The sequence below is a fragment of the Sciurus vulgaris genome (assembly GCF_902686455.1).
Source record: "Sciurus vulgaris genome assembly, chromosome: 12".
Lineage (NCBI taxonomy): Eukaryota > Metazoa > Chordata > Mammalia > Rodentia > Sciuridae > Sciurus > Sciurus vulgaris.
Genome location: NC_136473.1, coordinates 81,121,397 through 81,134,264, shown reverse-complemented (window position 1 = coordinate 81,134,264; position 12,868 = coordinate 81,121,397). Strand labels below are relative to the sequence as shown.

General features: G+C 36.4%; 1 protein-coding gene across 5 annotated transcripts in view; it reads left to right on the top strand.

Annotated features, from left to right (window-relative positions):
* PPP1R12B (protein phosphatase 1 regulatory subunit 12B) overlaps positions 1-12,868 on the top strand; it is a 208,757-nt gene that overhangs the window by 107,844 nt on the left and 88,045 nt on the right. For all 5 annotated transcript variants that reach the window (XM_079106012.1, XM_079106014.1, XM_079106016.1 and 2 more), the window contains 4 exons: positions 5,644-5,734; positions 9,165-9,356; positions 11,400-11,589; positions 11,678-11,790. In XM_079106012.1, the coding sequence (XP_078962138.1) occupies positions 5,644-5,734; positions 9,165-9,356; positions 11,400-11,589; positions 11,678-11,790 (586 nt within the window). The remainder of the gene's footprint in view (positions 1-5,643; positions 5,735-9,164; positions 9,357-11,399; positions 11,590-11,677; positions 11,791-12,868) is intronic.

Below are 12,868 nucleotides of genomic sequence, written 5' to 3'. Positions count from 1 at the left end.
ATATATCTTCTTTGCATCACTAGCACTGTATGAGAGTTGCTACTTCTTTCTACTTGATACGTTTTTTTAAAGTTTTTTAAAGATATTTTGCCAGTCTAAGGAAAATATAGTTGTTTCTTCTTTTTTTAATTTGCACTTTCTTGATACTAGTGAAACAACATTTTCTTTTCCTTTTTTTTTTTTTTTGGTACCGGGCATTGAACCCAGAGGTGCTTAATCACTGAGCCACATTCCCAACCTTTTTTATATTTTATTTTGAGACAGGGTCTTACTAAATTGCTGAGGCTGGCCTTGAATTTGCAATCCTTTTGCCTCAGTCGCCTGACTCCCTGGTTGACAGGCATGCACCGCTGCGCCCAACTGAAATAGCATTTTCTCATTCATTCAATGGCTTTTCTGGCTTCCTATTTTGTGAATTCCATGATTATGTATTTTTTAAATATTTGTTGTTGTTTGGGTCATTGGTCTTTTTTTAAAAAATGATTTAAGTTCTTTCTATTTTCCAGGTACAGATGTTTTCCAAGTTAGGTACCTGTAGTACTTTTTAGTTTGTCTTTTAATTCTGTGCAATATTTTATCATATGAACAATTAATTCATAATTCATTTAACTATTCCCCTATTTGAAATTTCTAAGTATGCTTTGTATGTTAACTTTAGTGCATTTTCTCAATTAAAAGAAAATTAACTCTGGTGTTGAATTTGTCCTGATCTACTTTGTAGTCAGTGATAAATATTTGAGATAGTTGGCCATCTCTAGTAGGTGTAGCCTGTGGGTATGAAATAAAGCAGCACTCACTGGCCTTGTGGGTGCACGAGTCTCTTATTCTTGGCATCAGCAACACCTGCTCTGACCAATGATCTAATTGTAGAATGACCTACATAAGTAAAACATTGTCTTTGTGAAAGTGGCTTTGGCACTTGAAGGCTGGCATGTTTGTGATGGAACCAATCAATATTCAGAAGGAAAAGAATCAAGGTGATATATTATTTATCTAAGGTAGGTCACAGACTCCCCAAAAGAGTTTTCTGAACCATAGTTTAGGGCTGTAGAACTTAGGGACAAGAGCAAGGATCAGCAAAATTTTTCTGAAAAGGACCAGATAGTAAATATTTTAAGCTTTACAAGCCATATGGCTTCAGTTCCACTAGGGTAGAATGGCAAGCAGTGGGTACACAGCTCACCCACTGATTTATGTGTTATTTAGGACTGCTTTGACACTATAAGGTCTGCAAAACCTAAAGATTTATTATCTGGTCCTTTACAGAAAAGGTGTGCTGCCCCTGATGCCTGCAAACAAAAAACTGTTGGCATTTCAGGACAGACAATTCTGCCTACCCTGACTTCTGGAGGAAGAGAGGTCAAAATTATCTCCTTTTGAGAACTCTTGGTTCAAAGAATTTAAGAAATGCTTAGATTGACTGCGTGAAGTTTTCTGTTGCTCCTCCTCCTGATCTTCTTCACTTAAACCTCAACTGTGATGTCAGTGTTGAATTAGGCCAAAATGACACAGGAGCGTTTGAAACTATGAAATCAGTTTATATCTCGATATGTGACATATATTAGATCTAGAAATCTGTAGCTAGCTGATCAAATTTAGTAGTACTTACAGCCTCCCTCTCTGTAGGTTTAACCCATTTATAGCAGATCTGAAATTTGTCCCTGCATTTCTGTCTGTCATGTGTTTCTTTTTAATCTGTCTCTTCACCACTCTTGGTATTTGCCAGCTGGCTAGACCTGAGCCTCCAGTGAGGCAGTATTTACAGTTCACTTGGATAAATGCAGCAACTAGGATAGCCCAAGGGCAGATGAAATAGTATCCAGAACAAGAATGCTCTTTTGCCCTACCTCCTTTTACATGAGGAATAATCTTCTCCCTCCCCTATCAGATGAGAAGTAGTATTGATTGTTTTGGTACGGTGTATAAAATATGCATCTAATGGAATGGTATTTTGGGAACTATTAGCAGTACTGGTTCTGCCAAGCCCCAAGATTTTGCCTTCCTCCCCATTTCTCCTCCCCTTCCTTTTCCTCCTCCTTCCTAGTAGCAGCTTCTTAGCAAATTACAGGCTTTGCCTCTGGGTTGCTGGATAGCAGTGGCAGTGCAAGCTTTTTCTAGTTTCCAAGGGAGACCGGGTGCTGAGACTGCAGTCTTTCCCAGCAGCCACTTACCTTTCTTGCTATTCATCTCCACTCATCTCTTGACCTTCATTCTGCCATGCAGGCCTGCACGAGGAGGTAACAGTCTGTTTTCTTGGAGCTCTCTGTGTCAAAGGGGGCAAGAGGGAAAGTGGGGTGGTAGGGGTAAGGCATGTGGAGACAGCAGAGTACAAACACTGCAATTAGCAAAAAAGTAGCTCTGAAGTGTGCTGCATCTGCGAGCCTGTTCCTGTTTGCTGTATCTATAAATATCTTAAAGGTGGGAGCCCCAAAACTACCTTATAAAACTTAAAGGTACCACATAAAAAATGAAAGGTTACAGTAATATTGCCTCTGGGAAACATAGAAGAAAAATGAGAACTTCCACCAGAAAATGAAATCAATTACTTTTAAACTTAGCTGGCTAATAAACTATATTCTTGACAAAATTTTGATAAGTTTATGTTGTATGAACTGGATCTCATTTTCAGGTTTAAGAAAGGGGCTGACAATAAATGTCTTTTAATTAGATTTTCAGGACTTCAAGGGCTGTTTTCCATTGTGGTATTCAGTAGTGATGTATGGCTATTTAAGTTTAATTAAAATGAAATGAAATTAAAAATCAGTTTCTTTGTTGTATTAGCCACATTTTAAGTGTTCAGTAACCACATGTGAGTAGTGGCTACCATATTGGACTGTCAGATATATAAGGTTTCCATTATCACACAAAGTTCTATTCAGAGTACAAAAAGAAATGGCATATAGAATATAGGAAATTTAGTTAGACCTTTGTACCAGTGGATTCTGAATTGATTTAACCAACTACAGATCAAAAATATTCAGGGAAAAAATTGCATCTTTACTGAACATGCACAATTTTTTTCTTGTCATTATTCCCTAAACAATACAGTATAACTACTGTTTTCATAGCATTTACATTGTATTAGGTATTGTAAATAATCTAGACATGACTTAAAGTATACGAAAGGACGTTTATAGATTATATGGAAGGGTTACACCATTTTATAGATGGGACTTGAGCATTTGTGGATTTGGTACAGGGGAAAGTGTCCTATTGAACCAATCCCCCTTGAATACTGCGAGAAAACTGTTCATTTGGCCAGACCAACTAATAAGCATTTTAATAGGAAGTTTTTAAGGACATTTGCCCAGAATCAGCATAAATATGGATTCACTGTGGTTTAAAACTTAATGAGACTTTAAAAACTATAGGCCAACCCCTTTATTTTATTAATGAAGAAACCAAAGTTCCAAGAGATTAAATGATTCTGTTAAGGTCAGACTAGTAACTGAAGTAGAATCCAGTTAATCTGTTCTTTCTACTGTACCATAGAGCTAGCATCCCATTCCCAATTAGAAAGAGCAAGTAAAACTTGAACTAAAAACCTGACTGATTATAGAGTTAACTGCATTCTTTTAGAGGAGAATTTAGTCACTCTCTTATTTGATATGTAACATTTGTTCATAACAACCTTGTGGCGTGTGGATGGCAACCTTTGGAAATGTAAAACCAACTTTTCTAAAATATTCCAGCCCCTGCACAGACTGAAGCCTGGCTTCCAGTCAGCTTAGTCTCAAAGTGGATTAAGGGAATTTGCCTCAGCCCCATGGTTCTCAAAGTGTAGATGAGCATCATCAGCTGAGAAATAGTTAGGAATGCTAATTCTTAGACTCCCACCCCAAACCCTACTGAAGCAGAATCCCTGGGGATGTGTCATCTAGCAATTTGTATTTTACAAGTTCTTCAAGTGATTCTGTTGCAAATGAAAGTTTGAGAAACACTTTCTTAGCCTAACTGCTAGGAAGGATGATATCTTCCAGTGCTGCAAGTTAAAACTACATTTTTTCATTAAATATATCTAGAGTTAATTCAAAAGTTACTAGACATACCAAAAATAGATAACAGGAACAGATCAGATACTGATATTATCAAACATGGACTGTAAAATAATTATGATTAATATATTAAAAAATAAGATGGAAGATTTTACCAGAAGACTGCAATCTATTAAAAGAATCAAGTAGAAATTCTAGAACTGAAAAATAACTGAAATTAGGAAACTCAGTTGGTCAGTTTGCAGCAAATCAGCTAAAGAGAAGATTAGATGTAACAGTAACAAATATCCAGAATGAAATTCATAGAAATAAAAAGATGAAAAATACAGAAAAAGTATACTAAATACATGGAATGTGACCAGCCAGGCCTAACATAAGTGATTGTGCTCTCAGAAGAAGAAAAAAGCTAACTTTTTTTATGGAACACCATTTTACAATGACTAATGATCAAACTATGGTTATGGAGACTTGGGTACTTGATAGGACATTTTCTTGAAAATGAACCTAGTGAACCTGTCAAGTGTTTGTTGCTAATCATAAAATTTAAACTTTCAAGCAAAAATTAGAATTTTAGAAAACTTGTGTATATCACTGAGAGTGATATCGACACCTTCCCAGTATGTAGACTGTTCTAAGATCAGAGGTGATATTAAGAAATGTCTTTTTTTAATTGTATAATGAAACGTGTCAATAGTAGGAAGATCTGCATAACTAGGTGCACCAATATTTTGCAAATGACAAATGAAGATATAATGTTACAAAATTCAAAGTACAAGATAGACCAATGAATCTTAACGTAAAAATATAAAAAGTCCCTTAATACATTTCAGATTCTACGTTGATATAGTATCAAACAATACCACAATTATCTGAAAAAGCAATCATGATACTCCTCATTTTTCCAACTGCACATCTGTGCAAGGCTAGATATTCTTAATATATTTCAACTAAATTATATTGACTGCTGAAGCCAAAATATGAGAATCTGGCTGTCTAAGCCAATATGAAAGGAAAATTATAAAAATGTAAAACAAAGTCTGAGGCAAGAGAATCACAAGTTCAAGGCCAGCCTGGACAACTTAGTGAGACTCTGTCTCAAAAGAAAAAAAGGGCTGTGAATGTAACTCCATGATAGAATTCTTTCTTAGCATATGTGAGCTATAAGTTTAGTCCCCAACACTAAAAAGAAAAAAAAAAAAGTGAAACAATATATAGGAGAGAAAAACATGCAATAAAGTTCAGAACACACTTGTGATAAAAAAAAAAAAAAAAAAAAAAACCAACGAAACTTTGTAGCTTGCTTCCTATAGAAATAGAAGGGCTTTACTTTAATTTAGTAATGGTATCTAAAGAAATCTTACAGCATCATCACACTTAATGGCAAAATGCTGAAAACATTCTCTCTGAAGGCAGGAAGGATAAGGAAAGAAGAAATAGAATCCTCATTTTATAGATGGTACTATTTTGCCTGGCCAGTAACACATTTACAAATAATGTCTAAATTCAGTGATCTTTACTGATGGCAAATAGCATTTCTGCCATTTTGACTTTGCCTAAGTTCTTTCTTAGAGTGTAGAAATCCCTTCAGTGTGTAGAAGCACCTTGGTTATTCCTCAAGTCATGCAGCAAAGATCCTACTTCTCTGCAGGTCCTATCTGACTCCTGTACGGGATGAGGAAGCAGAGTCTTTACGGAAAGCACGTTCCAGACAAGCTCGGCAGACACGAAGGTCTACTCAAGTGAGTGTGATTTTTTTTTTTTTTAAATACCCTTTCATCTATCTACTTTTCCATTGAAGATGCATTTAAAACTATTAAAATGAATGCTTTATCCCAGCCACTGTATTAAAAACTTTCACTGTTAAATCTTACACTACAGAGAATCAAATGAATTTATAGCTCCATCACCACTCATATCTCTGTTCCTCTAGGCTCTGAGCAAGACTAATCATCCCAGTAGTGCTTACAGATCTTAAGAACGCTATGCCTTGTAGAAGGGAGGGTTGAGGGTTGTTGGACATGATAAAATCATGAGAGAGATATGCATGTATGGAAATGTCACAATTAAATCCACACATTTATATAATTAATACATGTTAATAATTATATTTTAAAAGAATTACATATCCCTACCACACTTTAGGAATCCCTAAGGGAAAATAGTTAACAGTTCCTCAAAACGTTTTAAACATAGAGTTTCTATTCAACCCAGCAGTTCTATTCTTAAGTACATATGTAAATGAAATGAAGATGTCCATATAAAAACTTGTATGTAAATGTTTATAACAGCATTATTCATAATAATCAAAAAGTAGAAACAACCCAAATATCTATTAACTAATGAATGAATAAATAAAATGCTCTATGTCCATACAGTGGAATACTATTTGGTATTAAAAAGTAATGAAGTACTGCTACATGCTACAACATGGATGAGATTTGAGAAACATTATGCTAATTAAGCTCAAGAGGACAGACTCAAAAAATGCCATATATTGTATAATTCCATTTATATAATGTATTGAAAATGGGCAAATCCAGAGAGACAGAAAGTTTTGTGCCAGGGGCTAGAGAGAAGAGGAATGGAATGTGACTGCTAATAGGTAGGGGTTTCTTTTGGAGTGACAAAAGTGTTTTGAAATTAGATAGTGGTGATGGTTGCACAACTCAGTGAATAAACTAAAAACCATGGGATTATTTAAAGGGTGAATTTTACAATATGTGGATTATATTTCAGTAAAGATCCCTTAAGGGAGCCATTGAAACAGTTAAAGGAAGAGTGTGATAGAGTCTACATTAGGTTTTGCAAAAATCCCCATGCAGAGAATTAATGGAAGTGGTAGGTAGCATTTGTTTGCCAAGCCTGGAAACTACAAGACTGTTGGGAAACTGTTAACAGTAGTCCATGCTGAAAATGACAGGGGCACGAACTCAGGTTATGATGGCAGTGGGAATGGAGAAAAGGCTATGAATTAGAGTCAGTTAAGGAGGAGAGAAAGATTAGCCTATGAAGCAGAATAAAAGGGAGCAGCCAGAGAAGTAAAAAGGGAAACAGAAAATAGTAGTGGCATGGAAATGAATGAAAAATCAGTTTACAGCCAAAAAAGGAGAAGTTAAACAGTTTAAAATGCTGCAGAAGTCAAATAGGAAAGTTGGTGACTGAAAAGGGGACATTATACATAGCAGCAAAAAGATCCTTTTGTCTTCCCCAACCCTTACAAAGTGGGTTCGGTATTCCTTTATTTTTGCTTGAAGATTGTCTGTTTTGCCTATTAGAACATATCCTCCTTGAGGACCAAGATGGACTATAAATTTTTTGGTTGTGTTTTATTGCGATAAATATACATAACATAACATTTACCACTTTACCCATTTTTAAGTGGACAGTTTATTGATATTAAGTACATTCATGTCACCATCATCCATTTCTAGAACTTCCTTGGACTTTCCAAATTGATACTCTGCATCCATTAAACAGTTATTTCCCTTCCCCCTAGCAGTCAGCATTCCACTTCATGTCCACTTTAGGAACCTCACATAAGGAGTCATGCAGCATTTGTCTTTTCATATCTGGCTTATTTCACTTAGCAGTGTCATCAAGCTTCATCCATATTGTAGCATATGTCAGAATTTTTTCCTTTTTAAGGCTAATATTCCATTGTATATACAGATACTTTATTTATCCATTCATCTGTTGATGGACACTTGGCCATTGTGAGTAATATAGCTATGAGAATGGCTGTACAGAATTTCACTTTGAGACCCTCCTCTCAGTTCTTTTAGGCATATCCTTAGAAATGGAACTTACTAAATCATGTGTTCGTTCTATTTTAATTTTTTTTTGTGTGTATATGTGTGTTAGGGATTGAACACCAGTGCGCTCTACTACTGAGCAACATTCCCAGCCCTTTCTCCTTTTCATTTTGAGACACTTAAGTTACTGAGGCTGGCCTCAAACTTAGGATGCTGCTCAGCCTCCAGTTACTGGAATTATAAGCATGCACCACCACACCCAGACTATTTTTAATTTTTTCAGGAATCTTCATACTATTTTCCATTTTGCATTCCTATAGCAGGGTACGAGATTCCAAAATTTACTTCAAAAAGTAAATTTTGAAGGTCCTTTGCTCAATTAACTACAGATCCTGAGTGATCCATGGCCTCTCTTTGTTTCAGTATTTCTACATAGCCTCCCCCCACCTGTGGCCTTTTTTTCACCTCTCAAAACCACTGTTAGGTATGCCTCTTATATATTGCTGTGCTTCCGTCTTAGTATTTACATTTTCTTATTATACTCATCTATTATGTCATTTTTTTGATTAAAAGATTCTTGACAAAAATAATTTGTGTTGTCTTCACAGTTCTACAGCTTAAAGACAATTATTAAGAGAATGAATGAATAAGTGAATGAATGGTTTTTTTTAAAAAAAAGCAAGTTATGGATTTTGTATCCATCAACTACCTTCTAGCTTTGGGACTTCCCTCTTCCTCTGATGAGTTGCATGTAACCACTTCAGTTAGAATCATCACATTCTTTTCCTAACTCCTTTGTCCTGGCTGCAAGTGGCTCATCATTTGCTTTTCTTCTGCCCTGCTACTTCTATGACCCAGGGGCAAACATTAATTGTTGGAACCCCATTGTATGATTCCTGGAGTTACTTGGAAATAATATTAAAGAAAAAGCTAACGTTTTCTTTTGGGAGTTCTTTTTGTTGTTGTTGCTTCACTCTAAATTTTCACCTTTTTGGACGTGACTTTTCTTTCTATAAGTAAAATTAAGTTTTTTCAGCATCTGCTGTTCAGAAAATCTCTTTTGTTAACTGTTTGATCTTGAGGAGGGTAGAGAGTGTTCAAATAAAGATGCCAGGAACTATTTGGTGTGGAAGAAATATATCTATAACAGGCAGACATCAGTGTTGACCTATTTTCTGGGGATCAAATTGGGAAAGCTAAAGTATTACGTTTGAAATATTCCTAGATTCAGGCCTGGGTTCTTTGCACACAGAGATGCTTATTTTAAGCATGTATTGCTTAAAATGACCTCATTATGCATTTGGGGAGCTTTGTCTGGGATTTGATAACTGTTAGATCTTTTTGAGAGTTTCCCTGCTTACTCAAGTATTACTCTATATTAGTGTGAAACTGCCCTCATCTTGTGATATTTTCCCAGGGTGTTACCCTAACGGACCTTCAAGAAGCAGAAAGGACTTTCAGCCGGTCCAGGGCAGAGAGACAGGCTAGTGAGAAACCTGCGGACACTGAAGGACTGGAGGGAAACACTGAGAAGCAAGAGCCCTCGACTGTCCCAGCAAAGGAAGCTGGGGAGTACCAGCAACCCTGGGGCAGGAGTCGGGATGAAGAGGTGAGCTCATTTTTTTCTGGCATGTACTGTGACAAAAGCAAGGTAATTAATTCTGCAAATCTGTTCTTCACTGGTCATTCCAATGCTCTCTACCTTGCAGTGGACCACTTATGAAAACAGCACTTTATGACTGTCTTTAGTTGGCAAACCTATGTGACATCAAAGGATGTCATTCCTTAAATGATCATTTTTTCTTCCTGGGAGTTAACTAATGCTTTTGGATAAATATCTATCTATTCCAAAAAGAGAGGCCACAGTATAGTAAAATGCAAATACAAATATAAGCATTTATTGAGTATTTTTGCCAGGCACTATTTTAAGCATGTCTTGCATATTTAATCCTCAAAACAACCCTCTGAGGTAGGTATTGCTATTCCTATTTGATCTATGAAGAAATCGAGTCACAGAGGTTGGGTAACTTATCTAACATTTCATGCAGCCAAGGAGGGGATAAGCCAGATTGAACACAGGCAGTCTGACTCCATGGTTTGCTCTCTTAACCACTAATGTGTGTTTCCCAAACTGCTGCAAATGTAAGGGCTTAGAAAGTATTCCTGGGTGTCACTGTTGGGGTGGACATTTTGATTTATGTTTCATTACCCTAGTGGAGTTGGTAGTCATGGGTACAAGTGTGTTAGGACAAGATGGTTCTAGTTGTAACTGTTGTCTCTGTGCAATTATTATTACCACTCCTTTTTACTCTTAAAAGATTGATAAATTTTATGATCACTATAGTTGTAGGAGAAAGGAATCTCTTTCATCTTCTAACTCTGAATGGCTAGATTCCATAAATTGGGGTTCTTCTTGTGTATTTATTTGTTTTATAAGCTACTATATTTATTAAGTTCTTATTACCAGACTGTTCTAAGCACCTAACACATACTGTCTCATTTAATTTTCACCATTCTGTCCAAGGTGTTATCCACATATTATAGATGAGGCAGCTGAAGCTCAGAGAGGTTAAATAACTTATTCAGGGTCAAACAGCTAATAAATACTAACAATAGACTTTGAGCCAAGTTGCGTTTGACTCCAAAGCTTACTTTATTGCTTCTATCTTTATAATTTTTAATATTGTTGTTCTCTCTCTCTTTTCTTCCCTTTTTTTTCAGTACTAGGAACCCAGGACCTTATTGTGCATGCTAGGCAAGCAGTCTACCACTGGGCTATGTCCCCAGCCCCTTTTATTTTAAGACAGTGTCTTGCTAGGTTGCTCAAGCTGCCCTTGAACTTGGGATCCTCTTGCCTCAGCCTCCTGAGTAGCTAGGATTACAGGTGTATGCCACCATACCAGGCTTATTTTAGAATTTCTAAATTAAAAATTATATAAAATCTGTATATTGTGAACTCAATATGCAGTAAGGATTTATGCATCTTCAGTAAGCCAATCTAAGACTCATTGTCTTAACTCTGTCTTAACTCTCAGAAAAAAAAATATTTTGAAGAAGAAAATGGGAATTTATAAAAAGCTTTAGGGGACTGGAGATGTGACTCGGTGGTAGAGTGCTTGCCTAGCATGCATGAAGTCTTGGCTTCTATCCCCAGCACTGTAAAAAACAAATAAATAAAAGTTTCAATAAACGTTGTAGTGGCAAGTTAGAGGAGTATTCAGAAGTTGTTAGCATGCTCACATCTTTTTTCACGTGCTTCCTACATTCTGCTTCTTCGTCATCTTGAGTGTTTTTAAATTTTCCTGTGTAAACTTTGCCTTTCAAACTCCATCTAAAAAAGCCCATCATGCTTCCTATTTTCGTTCCAAGATCAAAAGAATTTTCATTAACACAGCACTGTCTAGTGCCCTTTAGTCACTTTAGGAACAATTCACCTATCCTGCTAGCAGCATGATGGTCTTTTCAGAGTAGCATCCAGAAACTGCTTTTTTCTGACTAATTAGCTAACTTCAATTCAGTTCAATGACCATTGATTGAGCATCAGCTATTAAAATAAGCCTCTTAGTGAAAAAACCCATTTTGAATAAACCTGCTATCTTTATTCTTTGGGTGGACTTGACCTCTAATGTCTTATTCTGTGAATTTTTTCTAGCCTGTCTATCGTCGCCTGAGGTGTTCAGCTCAGCTGGACAAACCCACAACACCAGTGTCTCCTTCTGCATCAAGACCTTCACTCTATACCAGTTCCCATCAACTGCGGACAAATAGATCTTCCATCCCTGATTCTGAGAGTTCAGAGATTACCACAAATACTACAACTGCAAAGGAAATGGAGAAAAATGGTATGTAGAGTTTCAGGAGATAGAAGCCACCCCCTTGTGCACATGTTGCAGATTCTTAAGATTCATACTTTGCTTTATCCCTGGCCAGAGAGTGAAGAAGCAGATTTGGATGATCAGTCCTCTAACAAGCTGTCCATTCGAGAGAGGAGGCGGCCCAAGGAACGACGAAGAGGCACAGGCATCAACTTCTGGACAAAAGATGTAAGTGGCTTGTTCCAGGCCGGGCCATAGCAAATTATACTTGTCTGCCAGTCTTTCTATTGAGTTCAAAAGAAAGAATCCCATATGGTATCATGAATCTTGTAGATTGACAAGGATTATTACTGAGGAAAAGCAGAAAAATATTCAGCTGGTGTGGGGCTCATTTAGTATGTTCCTGCTGGATGCCCAGTACCATGTAATCATATGGTGGCACTCAGTAAATAATAGATGAAGAATTTTAAGAACTTGAAATTTATGATATAATATAAACAATATAACAACATAACAAATCTATTTGTTATAACAGTATAATAAATCTAACAAGTGAATAAACTTGGCAGATTTTAGCAGTCTTCCTGAATAATTCCTGAAATTCATGCAGTCAACAATATCTTAATACCACAATAAGCAGAGATTTTAACTAAATGTTTTACGAAAGCTACAAGAATTTCAAAGAACTTAAAATCTATAAGTTAACAGAAGTTCATTTAACCCAATTTACTCTTTTGGAGGAAAAAGGGATAAATATAAAACAAATTAACACTGACTTTTAAATAAAGAGAGATGTACCAGTGCTTACAAACACCAACATGCATCTTCCTCCATGTCTTATTTACCCTTCTCACTCACCCTTGCTCTTGGAATTTCAAAAACTAAATGGTCAATAACTTGAACTAGAAACCTCTGGTTACCAATGACTCATTTGAAAATTAGATAAAATATACAGTGAGACAAGAGATGAAACAACAATACTTATCTGTTAGAAACTGTGTTTTAGATAAGAATATTTCCTTGTTATAGGGCCAAAAAGACTGATACTTTTTTCCCCCCTGTGCTGAGGATCCAAGCCAGGACCTTGACAAACTTTCCACCACTGAGCTACATCCCCAGCCCATAGACTGATAACTTTTGTCAGAGATTAAATTAACTCTCTTGAACATACCTATTTTTCCAACTGTGGTTGATTTGACTTTTTTCTTTTTAACCCATAGGTGATATTTCTAAGTTGGCTACCTGTGACAGCTGTTAGAAGTAGCGTCACAGGGCATCACATGGCTGTCTATTCTCATTGCCCATG